Here is a 20,092-nt window from a genome sequence, read left to right on the forward strand (position 1 = left end):
GTTAATAATACTTGTACTAAAGTGCAAAGTGCTAGAAATGATGGTGTTGTGCTCACTGATTTCTAGGTTTCTCTCCAACTCTATAATTCTATGAATTTTCTAGAAACAGAGCTAAGGTCCCATCCCCTACTTCCAAGTATGAAAGTCTATATCTAGAGAAGAGTAAAATAAGTGCTAGAGATAAAGAGAACAAAAACAGATGAAACAAATACAGATAAATTTGTTTTTAATAAAGGAGTTAATTTTCTTTCAATCCTATATAAAACAATAGCCATTAAAAACTTCATTTTTGAAAGTAAAATATTTACATATGAACAAGTAACTGTGCAAAATTTACAAGAAAAAAATGGAAAGACAGGATTTCCTAAAAGACAAAATAAAAGGTGTAACAGTTGTCAGGTGTTGATAAAAATACTGTTCAGCATTCAGTTTACACGCGAGGGGTAGGGAAAGAGTGGGAAAGAGAGTCTAACATGGAAATTCACACAAAGAAAGCCAAAGTATTTACAGTCATAAAAGTACTATCAATAGACAATTTAATACAATAACCTCTGAAAATATAAAGAACCAATTAGTATATTTGTAATAAAAAAATAGGTACAAAGAAGGGACTTTGCTCTGGACATCTTTAAAGTTGGCCCACAGCTTGCATACAGTCTTTTAGCAAAATAATTATAGTTTACATAGCCATTTTTATGTTATGTGCCAAAAATTATGTACAATTACCGACAAAATACACCAACCATTTTTCAACACTTGATTCACACTGAGAAACAGTCTTTTGATGATTCTTCTCAACTTTGATTTTTTTTAATCTAAGCTTTCACTTTTAGCTAAAAAACACAGTGCAAGTAAAATATATTTATGCTGAAAAGGTTTTCATTTTTCTTTTAACTTTACAGCTTTACAAACTATAGCAAATAAAATGCTTTTTACAGATGCTAATATAACACATTCAGAAGGAACCCTCCTTTATGGACTCTCAGGGCCTCGAATAAGCAGTATTGTGATTAAAAACTGAGGTTATGTTTCTAAAATCAATTGAATATTCCTCTTGAATTTTGAACGTTTGGGGGAAGGGAGGAAGATAAATAGTCTAAAAATCAGTTTGCTTTGCCAACTGACTATTTAAAAAATAAAAAAAAGTGAAATGAGGTCATCGGCTGTCGACATATATACCTATGTAATAAGTGTAGTTAAGTCAAACTGAACTAAAATGCACAAATAATGTTGTAACTGCTACAAGTCTGACAAAGGGCAGCTAATTATTTGCTAAACGATTCCATCAGTCTTTATATATGGCTTGTTTGGCAAGAAGGCCACTCAATCAAAGATGAGTTAAGATTTAATTGTCCTTTAATAATATCCACAGGCCTTTGTAAGTATTCTCACTGTTACAGAAATGGACTTTCTCTCATACTGAAGAATTGATTTATAAACAGGAATATAAAACTGTTCCATGTAAAGAGGTGGCTGTTTTTTAAACAATATCCCATTTGCTTGTTACAAAAAAGGCGTAATCTGCAAATATATAAAAACGTCCCCAGGCGTCTCCATCAAAAATACCTTGATCTTTTCCATTTTACTTAAGGAATGCTTTGTATAGCAATAGTGAATGGCTTGTCTCTCGCTCATTTTCTAAACAAAATATGAGGTCCCTGAGGTTGACCCGCGTTATCCTTTGTCGCGTAAACTGTCTAGTCGTTCCAACTCCAGAACCGCCTGGGACTGCTGTACTTGTTCCAGATCCCTATTGAAAAGAAAAAAGTAGGGGAAAAGGCTCCAGGTTAATATTTTCAAGTAGATATGTGAAAAATCCTAAAAAGAACACAGGACTAAGAGTCAAGACTCAAATCCAGGTCTTCTGCCACTTACTAGCTCTGCGACCTTGGGCAAAACATGCAACTTTTTCTGAGATTTGGTTTCTTTTTGCTGTGAAAGGAAGGGCTGCTGTGAGAACAATGATTTGTTAAGTCTTGTAGTGCAAGGTAAAAGTGAACTACTACAAGCAGGCTTGTTAGGTAGGTCACCAAGTTTATATGAAGTTTTTCAAATGACAAAAGATGACTATAAATTGGATGTCTATTTCACTGCTCTCTTGTGTATGGGCCCATAATCAAATTCTGGAGACACAGCATGTGAAGGAATAAGTTCCTTCTTGTTGTTATAGTCAGGATCCAAAAAATAATGACTGCTAGAGAACTGGAACTGACACCACAATCCTCATTCTCACTACTGGGGTCATCCCAGTTGGAGATAAAAGTGCATTGTCCCCACAGAAATAGTTATAAATGGTGGTTAGGTATTTAATACAATTAGGACATTTCAATGATTTTGTGAGATGAATTTATTTTAGTGGCTGACCAGAGGGTCACCTAACATTTGAATACTAATTAGAATGGAAAGAAACCGCTCTTCTAAGAACCTAAGTGTTAGGACCTCAGAGGCTATCCAGTCCAACTGGTACCTGATCAAGAATCTTTTCCAAGTCATCACCAACAGCCTCTGCTACTCCTCACTGATGGTGAGCAACCCATTTTCTCCCAAGCTAGACCATTCTACTTCTGGAAAGCACTAATTTTTGAGAATTTTCCCCTTATCCCAAACTGAAATATGACTCTATGCAACTTCCACACACCGAAATAGTGCTGCCCACTAGTCACTAGTCAAAATAAATCTAATCCCCCTTCTTCACATCAGTCCTTTAAAAAGTAGGAGACAGGGGACAGCTAGGTGGTGCAGTGAATAGAGCACTGGCCCTGGAGTCAGGAGGACCAGAGTTGAAATCTGGCCTCAGACACTTAACATTTACTAGCCGTGTGACCTCGGGCAAGTCACTTAACCCCAACTGCCCTGCCCTCACCCCTCCAAAAAGCACCAAAAAAAAAAAAAAAAAGAGGAGACAGCTATTGGGTTCCCCTGGAATCCTGATCTTATTTTCTCATTCATTCATTCAACAACATAAAACAAGTACCAATTGTGTACTTGGCATTAGAGATACAAAGACAAAAAAGGAAAAAGTTCCTTTCCCCAAGGAACTTAGATTGGCATTTACACATAATAGAAGAAACAAAATATATACAAAGTAATTTCCCAAAAGAGGAAACTAGCAACCAGAAGGATCAGGATAAGCTTCCTGTAGGAGGTAGCATTGCGTTTCTGTGAAGTATAGGATGCATACTAGGGATGTCTAGTCTATGCAAAAGTCCAAAGCTGTGAGATGGAATGTTGTATACAGATAGAGAATATCAAGTATGCCACTTTGGCTGGAAAGGGTCTATGAAGGTTTAAAAAAGGGGGCAGGAAGAGAATGAGTCTAGAAAGGTGTACTGGGATCAGACTGTGAAGGGCTTTAAAAGTCAAAGAAAAGAGTTTATATTTTATAATAAAGCTTAGAAGGTGGCAAAGGATCTTCTTGATTTGGAGAATGACATGGTTAGAACTGTGAGAGGTGTGTGGAAAATGAATTGGAAAGAGGAGAAATTGGAGTCTTTTAATTAGGAGGCTATAATGTAAATGTCCAGGGGAAGAGATAAGGAGTACATGAAATAGCTATATAAGTAGAGGGAAGGGAATAGATACATACTGTGGAGGTAGAACTGACGAGACTTGGCAACCAACTGGATGTGAGAAATAATCAAAGATGACTCCCAGAATGCAAACCTGGGCAATGTTCTCAACAGAAAGAAGGAAGTTAGGAAGAGGAGATGATTTGGGAGTAAATGAGTTCTGTTTTGGATATATTGAAATTGAGATGACTATGGAACATCCAGAAAGATTTCTAAAAAGCCGATGGTGATGTGGGGCTAGAGTTAAGAAGAACTTATTCTGGCTATGTATAGAGATCTGAGACTTCTTGGAGTATAGCCACTGAACTAGCTCTGAATTCACTTAATTCTATTACAATATTCATAAGTGATAGGTGATCCCATGGAAGCCAATGAAATCATTGAGACAGAGTAAAAACCCAGAAGAGAACCCAGAGCAAAGAGCTGAGGTAAACTCTCATATAGAAGGCAGAATAAGAAGGATGATCCAGACTTAGAGAAGAACCAGAAAATATTGTTAAAAAAAAAAAAAAACAGGGAAGAGAGGATGGTCAAAAGTGTCAAATACTTGAGAGATCAAGAAATGCAAGGACTAAGAAAAGGCTATTAGCATTAGAGATCATTCGTGATCTCGGAAAGAATTTTCCCCATTTCTGCCAAATAGCAATCTGTGGCATGGTTTCCAATCCCCCTCACCATTCTGGTTACCTTTTTTCTAGACATGTTGTAGCTTGTCCTTCATAAAATATCCTTCCTAAAACATAATACTCAAAACTGGATACAGTATTGATTCTAGATTATGATCCAACCAAGGTAGGTACAGAGACTCACCTTCAATGTCCTCCCATATATACACGCCTTAATGCAAACTAGGATTGCATTAGATTTTTTAACTAATGTAACAATGTTGATTCATTTCGAGTTAGCAATCCACTAAAACTCCACAAATCTTTTTTCACATTAACTATCTTCTAGGTATATGTCTCTCATCTTGAACTTATGAAATTACTTTAAAGAACTTAATATTTATTTCTAATAAATTCCATCTTGGTGGATTCAACTGACTTGTTCTAGTCTGTCAAGATCTTCTCAAAATAAAAAAAAAAGATCTTCTTAGATTTTGATCCTATTAGTAAATTTGCAGTTTCCCATGCACTCCTTAAAGTCATCAATAAAATCACTGGACAAGGACAAATACATGAGGCATTCCACTAGAGATCTCCCTCCATAGGGCCAAAAACTTTTCTTTGGATTTAGTCATTGAATCAGCTCTGAAACACCTAACCCACATCTTTCCATCTTGTGAACACCATGAAATACTCTATGTCTATGGCATTTCTCTGAACTCCCAGTCACATTACCATATTCAAAAAATAAAAGAAATAAGCAGGATATGACCTATTTGTGATGAAGTCATACTGGCTCTTATTGATTACCAATCCCTTTTCTAAATGATTACAAATCACTCCTTGGATTCCTGGCAAAATTCTAGACTCTAGCATTATAGTCAAACTTAACAGCCTTTTAGTTTTAAGAACCCAAACTCTTTCCTTTTTTGAAAGTCAGGACCATATTTGCCCATTTCTTATTCTATAGGACATTTCCCATTCTCTATGATTTTCAAAGATCACAAAGTTTCAATAATCACTTCTGTCATTGCTTTCGGTACCCAATGATAAAGTTTGTCCCTGCTTAGTGAAAATGAATCAACACATTGCAGCTTACCTCCAATTTTCTTACCATCTACTACTTACCTTGAATCTTGACTCCCTCTTAACAATTCTTGTTCTTTTGGCAGAGAAAACAGAAGTTCTACTTCTTCATGATGTTCCATTATTGTTCTATCTTTTCTTTGATTTGCCCTCAGCATATATTTTAAAAAAAAAATAAAATAAAGGCTTCTTGTTGCCCATAGCACTCATTGCCAAAACAGAATTATTCTGAATTGTAGTGCCCCTGACACTTCTTACAATATTATATTTTTATATTCATTTTGTTCTCTGAGCTAACTTCTTCCATATTCTGTACGTGCCCTTAGAAGCTGAATTGGTTCATTACTTCTCTATATATTCATTTTTATTTTTATGTTTTTGTTTTTTGGAGGAGAGAAGGCAGGGCAATTAGGGTTAAGTAACTTGCCCAAAGTCACTCGGTTAGTAAGTGTTAAGTGTCTGAGGCCGGATTTCAACTGAGGTCCTCCTGACTCCGGGGCCAGTGCTCTATTCACTATGCCACCTAGGCACCCCTGTATCCATATTTCTTAACATATATTTTCCTCCTTGTTCGAATAGTTTGCATTTATGTCTTAACAACTGCATCACTAAGAGGTTCCCATGCAGAATTTTAGGTCATGGGATCCCACCTACCCTTTATTATAATATAACCCTTTGAAATACAATCTCCCAATATCTAGAGTGTGGGTCATGCTAGGTCCAGCTTTCCTCTGTTTCTCTATCATAGATGCAAAGATGGAAAACTTGGGGATAAACAACCATTACATCATTTCTACTTCAACAACTTACTTCAGAATTGGGGCTAAAACAACAGTGTCTCTTGTCATTCTCTCCACCTCTTAAAAATGTAATTATTACTATGGCACTCAAGTATTTATCAGCTGTTCTGCTTTTGGCAAAGAAATAGTTTGGAAAGTTGAAGTCCTCCATTCCAGAGAGATAGACAGATAGATAAGACCAAGTTTCCATGACAGGTTTATGGTGTATTCCCCAAACATACTGTTAAATTCTTCTTTCTGTCTAGGTTGTTTCTAGTATACTTCCACAATAATATTATTTCTATTTCTCCCTCTGCTAAGTTTCACTCTACTGCATTCCCCCTCAGCTCAATCACCATCACCACCCCATTTTAGTTTCTGGATTCCCCCATGTGAATATATCTTAAATACATTGCTATTTTACAACTTCTTTTATCTATTTTGTCCACTTGCTCTTCTTCAGCAAATTAACAAAACTGATTGTTAATGATGTCCTTCAAACCTAAGAGTGAGTTAAGTACACTCCAAATTTATTCAGTGCTTCAAAGATCATCGGTGTGAGTGTTCCTCAACTGACTATACATACAGTTTTTTGAATCTTGTGTCCATTAGAATGTGAATTTCGTGTTTTTTACTTTCTTTGTATCCCCAGCAGTTAGTACAGTGCCTGGCACATAGTAAATGCCTGTTGACTTTCTATGGACTGATCTCACATAATACTGAAAAGAAAATATGAATGGAATGAAACTAGGAACACATTTAGAAATATAGGAACATAAGACATATGGAAAATATATGAAATTGAGAGGTCACTTAGTCCAACTCACTCCTTTTACAAAAATGATATATTCCCATGAATGAGAGGATAATGGTAGAGAATACTTGGGTGGAGCTCAAATACCAATGTGACATTTGGAATAAATGAACTTAAAGACTAAATTTTCTAAATTTGAAAATGTAACAATATTAATTATGAATTTTTGCATTATACTAGGCAATGTGACATATGAAGTACTGCTTTATTATTAAACTGTGTACTTAAAAGCTTATGGCCAGCAGATGGCAGGCAGAGCTCATAAAACCTACCTAAGCCACAGTATTAAATTAAGCTACCATGACTTTTAATTGGAATTTTTTTGGAGAAATTTTTTGTCCCCCTCCCCCAAAAGTCTACCTCTTTAATACAATACTCTTGTGGTGAGATATAGCTGAATCATGAAACACCACAACTTTAGAAAGAAAGAGATACATATAGCTCAAAGGGCAATGGAAAGATATGGTAGGCACAAGTGGGCTACTGATGACATGATCAAGTTTGTTGGTCTGCTAAGTTAGAAAAAAAGGCAACAGACAGACAGCTGAAGGGCTACAGGGTACCCCTTAAATATTAAAAAAAATCACAAGAAAGGTCTCCCATACATCAGGCAGATCCTCTAAAGAGGATTTATAGAAAGACTGGGAAAAAGATCATCCAATATGAAAAGAGATGGAGGGCTGTAATCTTTACTGAGGAAAGAATAAACCACACTAAAAGCATAGCTCAAGCAAAATACATATGAAGAAAGTAGTAATAAATGTTATTAAATACTTGAACACATTAATATATCATATTAGTATCTTTACAAATGGAAATTCTAAAAAATTAATGAGATTCAAATAAAGCAAATTAAGATCAACTCTAATTTGTTCAGAATGATAAGTTCTTCCTGTTACCCTTATTCCTCCTATGTTACTGTCTAGTAAGTCTCAAAATTGTATTCAAGTGAGTGGCTATGTTACTTCAACAAAGGGGCACATGTTCAATGAAAATGAGGTACACCATAAGTGTCCTGTCCCATTGACATTACCTGAAGCTGACCAATGGGAAGTCCACTTCCCATACATATAATCAATAGTGTGGGAAACCAAATTTTAAAAAGGAGTGTAAAAATATCTTGACTGAAACTGCACTCTATCCCTAAACTGCCAGTGGGGGCTAAATCAGAAATAGTGCAAATAGCAATAAAGATCTGAGAAAGTTCCCAGTCTGCATCTTAAGAAAGTTGCAAACAAGGACACCGAGGTAAGAAAAATTAAGAGACATCAAATGCAGAGTGGTAAGACATGAATAAGAATTTTGTGGGAAAGATAAAATTCTGAATCCAGTTTCTAAAGAGTAAATTATTTTTTTCTGGGAATGGTATTACTTACAGAATTATTATTCTAAGTTACTTGTGGAAAATCATGCTGCTTATTGGATTGGTGATACTGCGGAACACTCAAATAGGGCAATGAGTTTTCCCATGCATTTCTGGTTTTCCAAGAATAGCTATAAAGGAATACTGATACCTTGTCTATATCTAGATATGTATAGGATGTCTCCTTCATTAGAATATAAGGCCCTTAAGACCAGGAAATGTTTACAATTTTTCTTTGTAGCTCTAGTATTTAGTATAGAGCCTAGTAGAGAAGTGCTTAATAAAAATGTATTGATTAATATAAAAGCCAACCCTGAAATGAGACACCTATATAGGGTATCTAGATAGCCAGGATCCATTTTATGTGCAGAGAGAATGAAAGGAAACATGAAGACTACACAGATTTAATGAGACTGAAAGCAATGAAATTTTTTCATTCATAGGAAGGCCATGACCAATACTGCTCACTGTCACATGTAACACCAGGAGGCCCTTAACCTAATTAAAAGAACTAGACATCTATCAAACACTCTTAACCCATCCTTCTTATTCAAGAAAACACTGTAAAATTGTGACTTTTACCTAATTAGATTTCAAAATCCATTTAACATTAAAAGATCCATTTACAAACCGTTGTCTAAAACCGAAAACTATATATGCCATATCTTCTAATCAGCCTTTACAAACTGCATGCAAATAATGATAAGCACAGAATGAAGAATATCAAGTTACAACTGGTTACAATAGCCTACTTGTATGAGTTAAAAATTCAGTGATTCTTAAAAAGATAAGATTTGGCAAACTGTAATCTTAAACAATAATTTGGCAGAATGTTTATTCAATAAATATGTCTACACAAATAACATGTATGATATGCTAGGCATTGGGTAGGTATAACAATAAATAGCATGTGCCTGCTCTCAAATGAAAAAACAAATAGAAAAGAACTCACATATAGTAGACCCTTAATAAATGTTGCCTTCCCCCATGAGGAAATTTAAAATATAATACACAAAATGTATAAGATAAGTAGCAGCAAAGGTTAGGAAAGGGTGGGGCAGAGAGGTAACTTTTAGCTGCGGGGATCAAGGAAAGCTTCATGGAAGATCTACCATTTAAGCTGAGAAGGATTTAAATAAGCAGAGATGAGGAAAATGCATTTGAGACTAAGAGAATGCCATGAACAAAGGCACAGAGATGAACACAGAATGTGTTAAAGAGAAAACTGAGTCATCCAGTTTGGGCCATCATGGAGATGAAGGAAGAGTGGTGGGAGAAAGATGAGAAGGTAGGCTGGAGCCAGACTGTAAAAGGTTTCTAAATCCAGACTACTAAACTCATAATTTATTCAGTAGGAAAAGAGAAAACAACGTAAAGCTTTTGAGGAATGGAATTTACATTCATACATACATTGAAAAGGTAACATTTATAGTATGAAGTTGGTGAGAGGGGAAATAGAATAGAAGGTAGGTACATGAGTCAGGAGACTACAAAAGTCCAGGCAACGGATAATGAAGGCCTATCCTTGAACAACACATGGAAGATATTTTCTAGGTAGAATAAACAAAACTTCAAGCCAGACTGGACAAAGGGAATGAAGTGGAGCCATTAAAAGAAACAAAAAAAATTGAAAACTGAGGGAGGGGGTATACAGGATGTGACAGGCTACCACTGGTCAGTTTAATATAACTCTTTTCCTTTGCTGCAAAGCATGCAGTTTTGTTTTGGGAGGTTACAAATTGGGAAATAACCATTAGGTTAAAGAAAAGCTTCAATAAAAATTTTAAATGGGCTTAAGTACCTTTAAGACATCAAAAAGTCTCTTCTGATGATCCAAGTCATAATACCACACAGTTCTTAAAGATTGTGCTTACATTCTTAATGTTCATTTGAAATATTAAAATGTATAGACTCTATTTTTACATCAAACCAAGAATTTCCTATACTTATTCAGACCTTAATTCTTTTAGCAAGTTTCCATTTTTTCTTTAAATTAGACTTATTAGGGCAAAAATAAATCTACTTTTAAAATTGCAAAATAAATTCCTACATATATCTTATTTTGTAGTTCATATTTATAATTTGCAACATATCCACACTAAGAGGGATAAACTATTTTCCATTTAAAAGCCCTTCTTCCTCTCCCAACCTCACAATGCACCCTAAGAACTCCTGGGCCTTGCCAAATCCCCTGCAGCTGAATCCTCCTACATGTGCAATCTCTTTCAATTAGCCTGTGAGCTCTTGGAAAGCAGGAACTGTCTTCTTTTTCGATTTGTACCCTCTGCACTTAGCTCATAAGTGCTTAATAAACGTTCTTTCATTCATTCATACTCTCCACCCACATCTCAATCTGATGATATCTCATCATGGGTGTGATGGTGACTCAGTTCTTGAAAGCTATTATATTAAAACAAATTATTTTGCCCCCAGCAGAATGTAAGCTCCTTGGGGGCGACATATTTATTTTTGTCTTTGTATTTCTAGCACACAATGGGTGCTCAATACATATATGATGAGTGACCTGAATCAAGAACAGATAGGTCAGAAAGACCTTTTCTCCCTACTACATAAGAACTAAGCCAATTTGTTAAAGGCCTTCTCTTTAGTGACTGAAGGAATTTAGGAGTATGAGGTGAAGCACTGTAGCTGGTCTTAATGGATGGAAAAGGTTGAAGGAAAGAAGAGATCTAAAGAAAACAGGTCCAAAATCACAATGATTATTACAGGTTCAAGTCCCTCAAATCAGCAGCAATGATGTTTTCCTCAAATATTAGAACACAAGCTAAAACATAGGCTAAAAATTGGTGTCAAATACTCTTTTGATTGTTAGAGAAATGTAATTGCTATTTACTTTGATTTCACAATTTTCCAAAGGCATCCTAATATTCTTGTTAGGACAAATGCAACAGATCCCATCCTCTCAAAAAAGAATTTAAATATACTATTTAAGTGAACAAATCAACCATTTATAAACTAACCTTTACTTTAGAAACGTGTTATTATGCTAAAAGAGAAATTGGGCCTAATAATGGGGGAAAACTGAGTAGATGAAGAATATCTATTATTCTGCGGTAAGAAGTTGGTAAATGAAGAATATATTATTTAGTGATAGGAAGTTGGATACGTGTATCTTGGACATATACTACACTTGGAAAATGAACTAGGCCCATAATTGAATAGGAATAAAAAGTAAGTTGAAAAGCTTTTGGGAAATTGAAAATCATCCTCAATGAGGTCAAGGTTTTCTCTAAAGCGAAAATCTATCTATCTGAACACAAGTATTCTTTGGGTAACGCTATATGACTATGAATAATAATGGCTAATAACACTTTACAAATATTATTTCCTTTGGTTCTCACTACAATCCTGGAAAGTAGGATTTTATAAATGAGGAAACTAAAGCTAAGTAACTTTTCCCAGGTCCCACAGCTAATTAATGTCTGAGGCGGTATTTATACTCAGGTCTTCCTGACTCCAAATCTAGCACTCTATCCACGGCACCACATAGCTACCTGGACGGCACTGCAAATGTCAGAATAATCAAAATTGCAGGTCACCTGAAGTGCTTTGGAAAACACATGGTGTGCATAAACAAGGTAAAGGAAATTACCAAGGATGACATATAATCAGAAAAAGAGTCAGGCTGATTATGTAGCGTGAGCAACAAAAAACAAAATGGACACCTCACATACTACACTGGTAGGCATGTCATGTTTAAAGACCTAAAGAAAGGCCTCCAGCATACTGTGGTAAACACTCTTGAAGAACATGTACAAGTCACAGGAGATAGAGATGTGTTTGGATTATGACCTCTACTGCTTGAAAGACTACCCACACCAACCTAATAGAAATCTATTTAAGAATAAAAGAGAAACATCCTCTTTTATATTCTTCTCAAGTCATAACCTAGACCCATGTTTTCAAAGCATGTTCAGACATAAAAGGGATGATAACAAAAGCAAAGTGACAACAATTTCAAATTATCTTAAGAGGATCAAATCAAATGTTATCTTAAGATGTATAAGTGTAAGTGACCTGTATGCCAAAGCTGCCATCAGTGTAGAGCATCAATATCATAACAAATATCCTAAGAGATATTGTAATGTATAATGTAAATTATTTCTTTGGAGAAACTTGTGAAATTCTAAAGTGATCTACCTAAAAATTGTAGGCAATCTTAGTTGTTCCATCTAAGGCATGAATCTTGTTTCAGTTTCCACTACTGTCAAAGTAGATGAATAACAGCTTGGACTAGATTATTAACACAAAAAACGGAAACAAGAGCAATATATAGAATAAAAATCAAACTGGAAAAAAAATTCAAACTCAAATTTCCACCTGAGGTATTCATAATTACCAGAAAATTTTTCAATCAAAAAAACGTAAGTGGTACCCTGAGGTGCCACTCATACATATTAAACTGGCACACACACACACACACACAAAAAGTTAAAGGTAATTTAAATCAATGATCCTGGGGTTGTAGAGAAAAAGGTACATTCATTCACTGCTGGTGTAAATCCAAAATTTTTCAATCCTTTTGGAGAACAATCTGGTATACACAGTAAAAGTAAAATAAAAAAAATAATCCCTGGGGTGGCTAGGTGGCACAGTGAGTAGAGCATTGGCCCTGGAGTCAGGAGGACCTGAGTTCAGATCCGGCCTCAGATACTTAACACATACTAGCCATGTGACCTTGGGCAAGTCACTTAACCCCAACTGCCCCTCAAAAAAAACCAAAAATAATCTCTTTGCCCTAATAATTTAATTGCTGTGAATACATCCCTAAAATGTTATAAAAATCAAACCCAAAAAATATGTTTAAAGAATTTCATAGCAATACTAGATAATAAATAAGTACAAAAAATTGGAAGTACCTTAACTACTTCATGATAAGAAAATGGTTAAATCAGGATGCATTAATGTAATGGAACATTTATATTCCATTAAGACTGACAAGTATGAGGAATACAAAAAAATCTAGAAAGATATTTATGATAAAATTCAAAGTAACTACGATCATATGCAAAAGTGAATAATAATGGATGGACAAAGCATCCTAATAGATATTTAAAGAGAAAGACTAAAAATGTATTACTTTATACAACTGAAACCAATTAATTAGCTTAATTAACTAAGAGTTTAGTTGTTTTTATTGATATTCAAGGTTAGGTTTCTAATAATTTTTTTAATATGTTATAATTTCATGTCACTTCCTTTTCAACTCTCATTTACATATTTTAAAATTAGTCTTATCTCCCCATTCTAAACTGCAGTCACCAAACATCTTGGCAAAGTGAAACTGCTTATATAATCTGAATACAAGAAATTAACTTGTTGATAGGTGATTTCTAAAGTTCTTTTCAGCTCTAAAATTCTATAACTCTACTGTACCTCTGTCCCTGATCCAGGTCCTGGAGAATCCACTTTCCTTTTCTTCCTAGGACCAATTGCCGCTAATGCCGTTAAGTTGGCATCCCTTTGCCTCATCTGTGCTAGCTCTTGTTGCTGCATCTGTTTTTGAAAAAGCAAAAGAAAATGTTAACTATAATTATTTATTACACATGTTATATAAAAATACAATACAAAAATATAACAAAACATACCTCCTTTGCCTTCTGTTTCAACCTAAGTTGTTCTGGATCTTCTTGCCTAGATCGAGACTGTATTTTGAAAGGATAAAAAGAGAAAGGGGAGGAAGAACGAGAAATTAAGTTGTAACCAAAACTTTTCCATTTCCAAAGTTCATATTTTATTGCCTATAAGTTATTTTCTCCTTTATATTTCTCATCATGAAACTACCACCAATGGAGTCAACATGCACTTCATAGGTGTGTCAAATGACCCTAATTTCTAGACTCAAGGACTTTTTAATGTGTCAATAGTTAAGAGTTTTAGGGTTGCAAGTTAGAGGGGGAAAGAAGCCTCTCTGAAAACAGGCAACAAAAATGAACATTGTTTGGTGCTAAGGGATGCAAAAGAGAAGATGTAATCTTTGTCCTAATGAAATTTGATAAAATTTTCTTACTGATCATTTTAAGATATTAAACACAATTCAATCAGAGTCCTATGAGCTAAGCACAAAATTGTGATGAAAGATGAGAACCATGGTATATCAGACTTTTACTATTCATATAAAATTTGGGAATATGATTTAAATTGTTTAGAATCCAATTAACTAAATATTATTCAAAAAATTTGGTGAAAATTAGGTTTAATCAACCTGGGGGAATTTTCACTTTTTTCTAGGCCAAAATGCAACCCTTAGCACAAAAACTGCTGAACAACTGAATCAAGTCTTCTATGGAACTAGAAAAGCATCCTAGACCTAGTAAGCAATTAAATAATACTGATAATGATGCACAAATCAACACTTTAAAGATAAATAAATCTTAGGATAAAACCCAAATTCAGGATCTTGTCCTGGTCAGAGGTGACCATTTCATAGGTTTATTTTTTGTTTTATTCTAGGAGTGAAGAAAGAGAAAAACTGCATTTCATAATTTTCTTTTTGGGGGGGGGGGGAGTGGTGGATAATCCAAGGTTAGAACCTTAAAAAACTCAAGAAACATTCAACTTCAGCCACTGTTCTTGGGGAAAGAATTCTTAGGATTCCCAAATGAAAGAGGCAGGATTTGAACCTGAGCCCTCTGCTTCCAAAGACATTCCAAATTTCAAAGTGGCTTTCACATTGACTTTTATGAAGTAGAAATGAATGGCCCCTGCAGTGAGAGCCAGCAGAACCATTTAATTTTGCTGGCTCTACAAATCCCATTTAGGTCTAAAATCCAAGCACTTGCCTTTGCCGCTCGCATTAAAATTTCTCTCTCTTGTTCATCTTTCCTCTGTTTTTCAATTTGATCAAGCTGTTCAAAGAATTTGAGCTGTGCCCGGACATCACTTGCCTGCTCATATCTTTCATCATCCTACAAGAAAAGCAAAAGTTCTCTTTATCACAAGTTTTAAAATATAACATGTAAAAGCTTGCACAACACATCTGAACAAGACTCTATATGACTAATACTAATTCCCTTCCATGACCTTTTTCTAGAGTTCATTTTTAGTCATCAAAGCAAATATGACCTGTTCTCTAATCTTACTAGGATATGACTTTTAATTCTAACATTAAATATCAAGAAAGCAATATCTAATAGAATAAAAATTGAATATCACCATTTGAGAATCCTTCTTTACAAAACTAAACTAAGAAAAATAGAATATGAATGTTTACTATGTGAATATTAACTAGAGCTCACAATGCTTACCTATCGCTGACTAGTCTTAACTGCTATGCTTCCTCCTAAAATGGTAATTCATATAATTTCTGAATGCAAAGTTGCATTTTGATGATTTAAGAGTTTTATGATGCTCAAATTTATATATCAAATATATATCAAATTTTTGATTCAATGAGTAGATGAAGCTGAGTGTCATGGTAATCTCTTCCAATCTTCCATCAGTCAGGGATAGGCATATAGAAGGAAGCAATGGGAGAAGGCGTATGTAAAGAAAAAGAAAATATAACAGAGGTACAGGTGTCCCTGTGTCTAGCCAGTCATCTTAGTATGTCAAGTCCTTGGATACAAAGTCTTTTGTCCTATGTGGTGACTGGACTGATGTCATTATTTTGAAAAGATATTTAGTAATAGCACTAAATGATCCTCTAATTTCCAAAGCAGTTGTCTGTTAATCATCTTCCTCAGCCCACAGTATAACTATTATTCAGTTCTCCAAGTCTCTTTCAGCACCTTAGAACACCATGAACGAAAGCAATGAAAATTTCCTTGAAAGCTATTATTGTGAAAAACTCAAAATATTCTGAAAAGAAATATAAATAGCACCTGAGTTACCTCAGCCCCCTTAGTTTATATTGAAAATGTTTCTACATAGCCTCTGTCAGAGCCAGCCTATTGTCTAGACCCATCTTAATTCCATTGTTAATAAAATAAAGTGTCATTACCTTATAAGAAAGATTCTTTTGTTGGGCAGTTTCTGATACTTTTTCTACGAGGTTTTGTAGCCTTTGCTGTGTTGCATGTGACACGTAACTTACTACATCAGGATGCAGTTCTGTTATTCCATGCTTTTTACCTAGGGTCAAAGTTTATACTGTGAGAGTTCCCATAATGGTTTAAACCCCTCACTCCATGACTTGTATTTTTTTCAGACTTTCCTCCTCGATCACTCAAGTTTTGTTGTACTAACTAAATAAGGAGAAAAGTATTCCAGACTCACATTAAGAAAAATAAAATAATGCAAACCTTCTAACTAGTGATAATGATCACTAATGAAACACACAAGCTAGGCTATGCATCAAACATATGCAGATTCATATGAAGACCATTGCAACCACTCATACTTATTAAAAATATAAGCTGTTGGTCAGAGTACCTCTTTAGATGTAATACTAATTCAATTCTTTTGAATATTAACATACCTATTTCTAATATCCTTCTTTGTAAAGGTGCTGAAAGGAGAAAGGTTTCATCTTTACAAGATCTTGTTAATGTGCCCACTAATTCAGAATTTGTCGCCAATATCCTTGCACTCTCCTCTGATAAGTTCACTCCTGCCATTGATGCAACATCATTAATGTCATCATCATCCCTGAAGAAAAAAGAGAAAAGATCATTATACCTGCACCGGGGATTTATGGAGGGGAAAGCACACACATATTTTTTTCCAAGAGGTTTTTGTTTTTGCTGGGGGAATACAGTAATGAAGTAGAAACAGAGTTCCTCTGAAAAATACAAACTATAATGAAACTTTAAAAAATAAAAAGGCAAACTTAAAAAAAAAGGCAAATATACTCAAAATATAATCTCTTCTCTTTGTTCCTTGAAAGGCCTTAAGTATTACTATATATATATGCCCTACATCCTAAAATTCAAAGGAAACAGTCTTTTCTTATTTTTTAAATGATAATCATATTTTTAAAGAAAGAATTAGGATATTATAAGGCAGGAACTGGGCCTGAGTCCTAGGAGGTTATATAAATTTACTATTCTTTTCTTTGAGGTTTTGGTTTTTTGTTTTGTTTTGTTTTTGAAAATCTTCTGAAAACTTGCATTTACCTTTGAATTGTCTACTTGTTATTAGGTCAAATTACAAAAAAAAAATGTTAAAAATACATACATATTCCTATAGCTTCATATAATTAAAAAAGAGGCTATCATCAACCTTTCACATATCAAGAATCCCACCTCCCTTCATCAGGATGCTTACTTAGCCTATCCTGACCATTTAAATATGGATCATCAAATTTAAAATCCTTTTAAAAAATGGATGCAGGGTAGAAAAGTCATACTCTCCAAAAAAAAAATAAATAAAAGCCATACTCGGGAGGACTTTAGAGCTTCTGAGGACACTATGTTCATCTGCCATTAGTGCCCAGAGTTCTGAAGAAGAGGGAATGTTTTATTCTTTGTCTTTGGATCCCCAGGATTTAGCCACAAGAGATGCTTAATGAATATTTCCTAATTGATTAATCAATTGACCTGACAAGATCTATCAAAACCAAAGATTAAGATGAATAAGTGATGCTTTTAAAGTCTCTTTGCTTCTTTAAAAGCATGTGTGACGAAGTATAATCTGTACCTGAAAGAACCACCTCCAGGTTCTTTAAGTTTATTTTTTTGTGCAGCAGCTGCTTGTGCCGAAACAGTAGAAAGAGCTTTGGTGCCTGGTAATACAGCAGGTTTGACCACAGGAACTACGGAAACAAAACAGACATACTGAAAACAACCTGAAATTTTTATCACATGTGTCACTTGTTACGAGTTTGTATATTTAAGTCAATGGTAACAAAAAAAGTTAAACTACTAAGATTTTTTTTAATACACCTCAAGATTACAGGCCTCAAATAAGTAAATGAAAGCTTTCCTCTCAAGCAATTATTTAGGAATATGCCTAGAATGTACTAATTTTTTTCTCTTTAAAAATTGTACTGGCGCAGTGGATAGAACACTGGCCCTAGAGTCAGGAGGACCTGAGTTTAAATCTGACCTCTGACACTTGACGTTTACTAGCTGTGTTACCTTGGGAAAATCACTTAAGCCCAATTGCCTCACCTTCCCCCCTCAAAAAAAAAATGTATATTATTTCCAAGCAGAGTAGTAATTTTACTGTGCCTCAGAAGATCAGAATAAAATTTAGAACTGTTCAAAAGAGATCAGTCTAATCAATTATACTATAAAAAGAAAATGGATGAAAAATACACTTTGTTCAGAGTATAAAATGATGTTGGATAGACAGTTCATTTAGTCCATCAATATGTATTATCTGGATGGGCACATACAGGTACAGTAAACTGAATATAAAAAGGAAGAGAAAATACAAGAAGGAAGAGAAAAGAGAGAAATTGCAGTCTGTTTCTTAATAGTAATATTGCCCCAGGAATGCTATATGACCGTGAATAATGGAACACCACCATCTCAAAATAATCAAAATTGCTGATAGCCAAAGGGCAATAGAAAGTTGCATGCTACTGAATATTATCAATGAAGACTTGTGCTCAAGAAAACAAATTACCATAAGAGGAAGCAGGTTGGTCACAGAACAATATAGAAGTATAATTAAAGATAAATCATGTGTTTCATTGTTACCACTAAAACAAATTTTTTTTTTTGCTTTTGGAGGGGGTAATACAGGGCAACTGGGGCTAAGCGACTTGCCCAAGGTCACACAGCTATTAAGTGTTAAGTGTCTGAGATCAGGTCCTCCTGACTCCAGGGCCAGTGCTCTATTCACTTTGCCACCTACCCGCCCCTAAAAAAAAAAATTTAACTCAGAGAAAGATCTTCAGTGTGTTCCTTAGATCCTCTCCTGAGGTTTTAAAGAAAGGTATGGATAAAAACTATGTGATATGAAAAGTTGTAGAAGGGGTACTAGTAGAGCAAATGCTCACATCTATTATCACAAATCAATTAAAAACTTGAAATACTAGGGGATTAATATTGACTAATTTGAGATATGTTTCAAAGAACACCTAATTTATATGGGCAATCGGAAGAATTGCCTAACATCTTCCCAATTTCTATCTTAACAACATACGTAATAAAGAATTCAGAAAAGCTTATAAATTAAACAAGAATAACTTTAAGAGTCACACTGGCTGCTGATTCTAAAGTACACCTTTCTTGGCAGTGGAATGGAATGGACACTGATGTCTAATGTATCTTTAACAACGAATCAAGGGGCAGCTAGGTGGTACAATCAAAAGCAGGTAGGTGATGAAGTGGATAGAGCACTGATGCTGGAGTCAGAAGGACCTGAGTTCAAATCTGGTCTCAGACACTTGACACTTAACTAGCTGTGTGATGCTGGGCAAATCACTCAACCCTGACTGCCACCAAAAAAAAAAAAAAAAGACTAAACAAAAGTAGGTAGCCTTACCTGTTTGAAGCTGATTTAGCTGAATTTGCTGAGGAGTAGTGAGCATGATACGATTGTGTGGTTGTCGCAATGCTACCATAGGAGTTTGTGTCAATGTTACCTGTGGAGGTCTTATCAATGCCCCTGGTTTCTGTGGTTGTTGGATAACCTAGTGGAAAAAGGCCAAAGAGTACTGAATATGTTCTCATAATGCCAATGCCATGCTTTCCAATCTATAGTGTCTTATTCAATTATATTATCAAAATATTTGATTCTTTAATTTCTAGAAAAATAATATTTGCATGTGAGCATATAAATACGCTATATTTAAATACATACATATATATGTACCTGAATTTTTATTATTATAAACATAATAAAAAGTCAGGTACAAGGAAGTATAATTATAAACTATTAATAATTTACACTTCTATTATCAAAGGTTATTTAAATAAATCCTTGGGGGAGGAGGGAAATGCATTAAGCTTCTGTGACAAACT

The 20,092-nt window shown here is 34.7% G+C and overlaps 1 protein-coding gene across 1 annotated transcript in view; it reads right to left on the bottom strand.

Moving 5' to 3' along the window:
• Positions 1-209: 209 nt before the first annotated feature.
• Positions 210-20,092, bottom strand: part of TAF4 (TATA-box binding protein associated factor 4) — a 136,621-nt gene continuing 116,738 nt past the window's right edge. Inside the window, exons 9-16 of the mRNA XM_069072524.1 lie at positions 19,614-19,761; positions 17,817-17,931; positions 16,657-16,826; positions 16,180-16,310; positions 15,020-15,145; positions 13,826-13,882; positions 13,614-13,733; positions 210-1,750 (exon numbers count right to left, since the gene is read on the bottom strand). Coding sequence (XP_068928625.1) covers positions 1,583-1,750; positions 13,614-13,733; positions 13,826-13,882; positions 15,020-15,145; positions 16,180-16,310; positions 16,657-16,826; positions 17,817-17,931; positions 19,614-19,761 — 1,035 coding nt within the window. The 3' untranslated portion in view covers positions 210-1,582. The remainder of the gene's footprint in view (positions 1,751-13,613; positions 13,734-13,825; positions 13,883-15,019; positions 15,146-16,179; positions 16,311-16,656; positions 16,827-17,816; positions 17,932-19,613; positions 19,762-20,092) is intronic.

Source organism: Petaurus breviceps, unplaced genomic scaffold (genome assembly GCF_028583685.1).
Source record: "Petaurus breviceps papuanus isolate PSGF00001 unplaced genomic scaffold, PetGlider_PUasm1.0 90847, whole genome shotgun sequence".
NCBI lineage: Eukaryota > Metazoa > Chordata > Mammalia > Diprotodontia > Petauridae > Petaurus > Petaurus breviceps.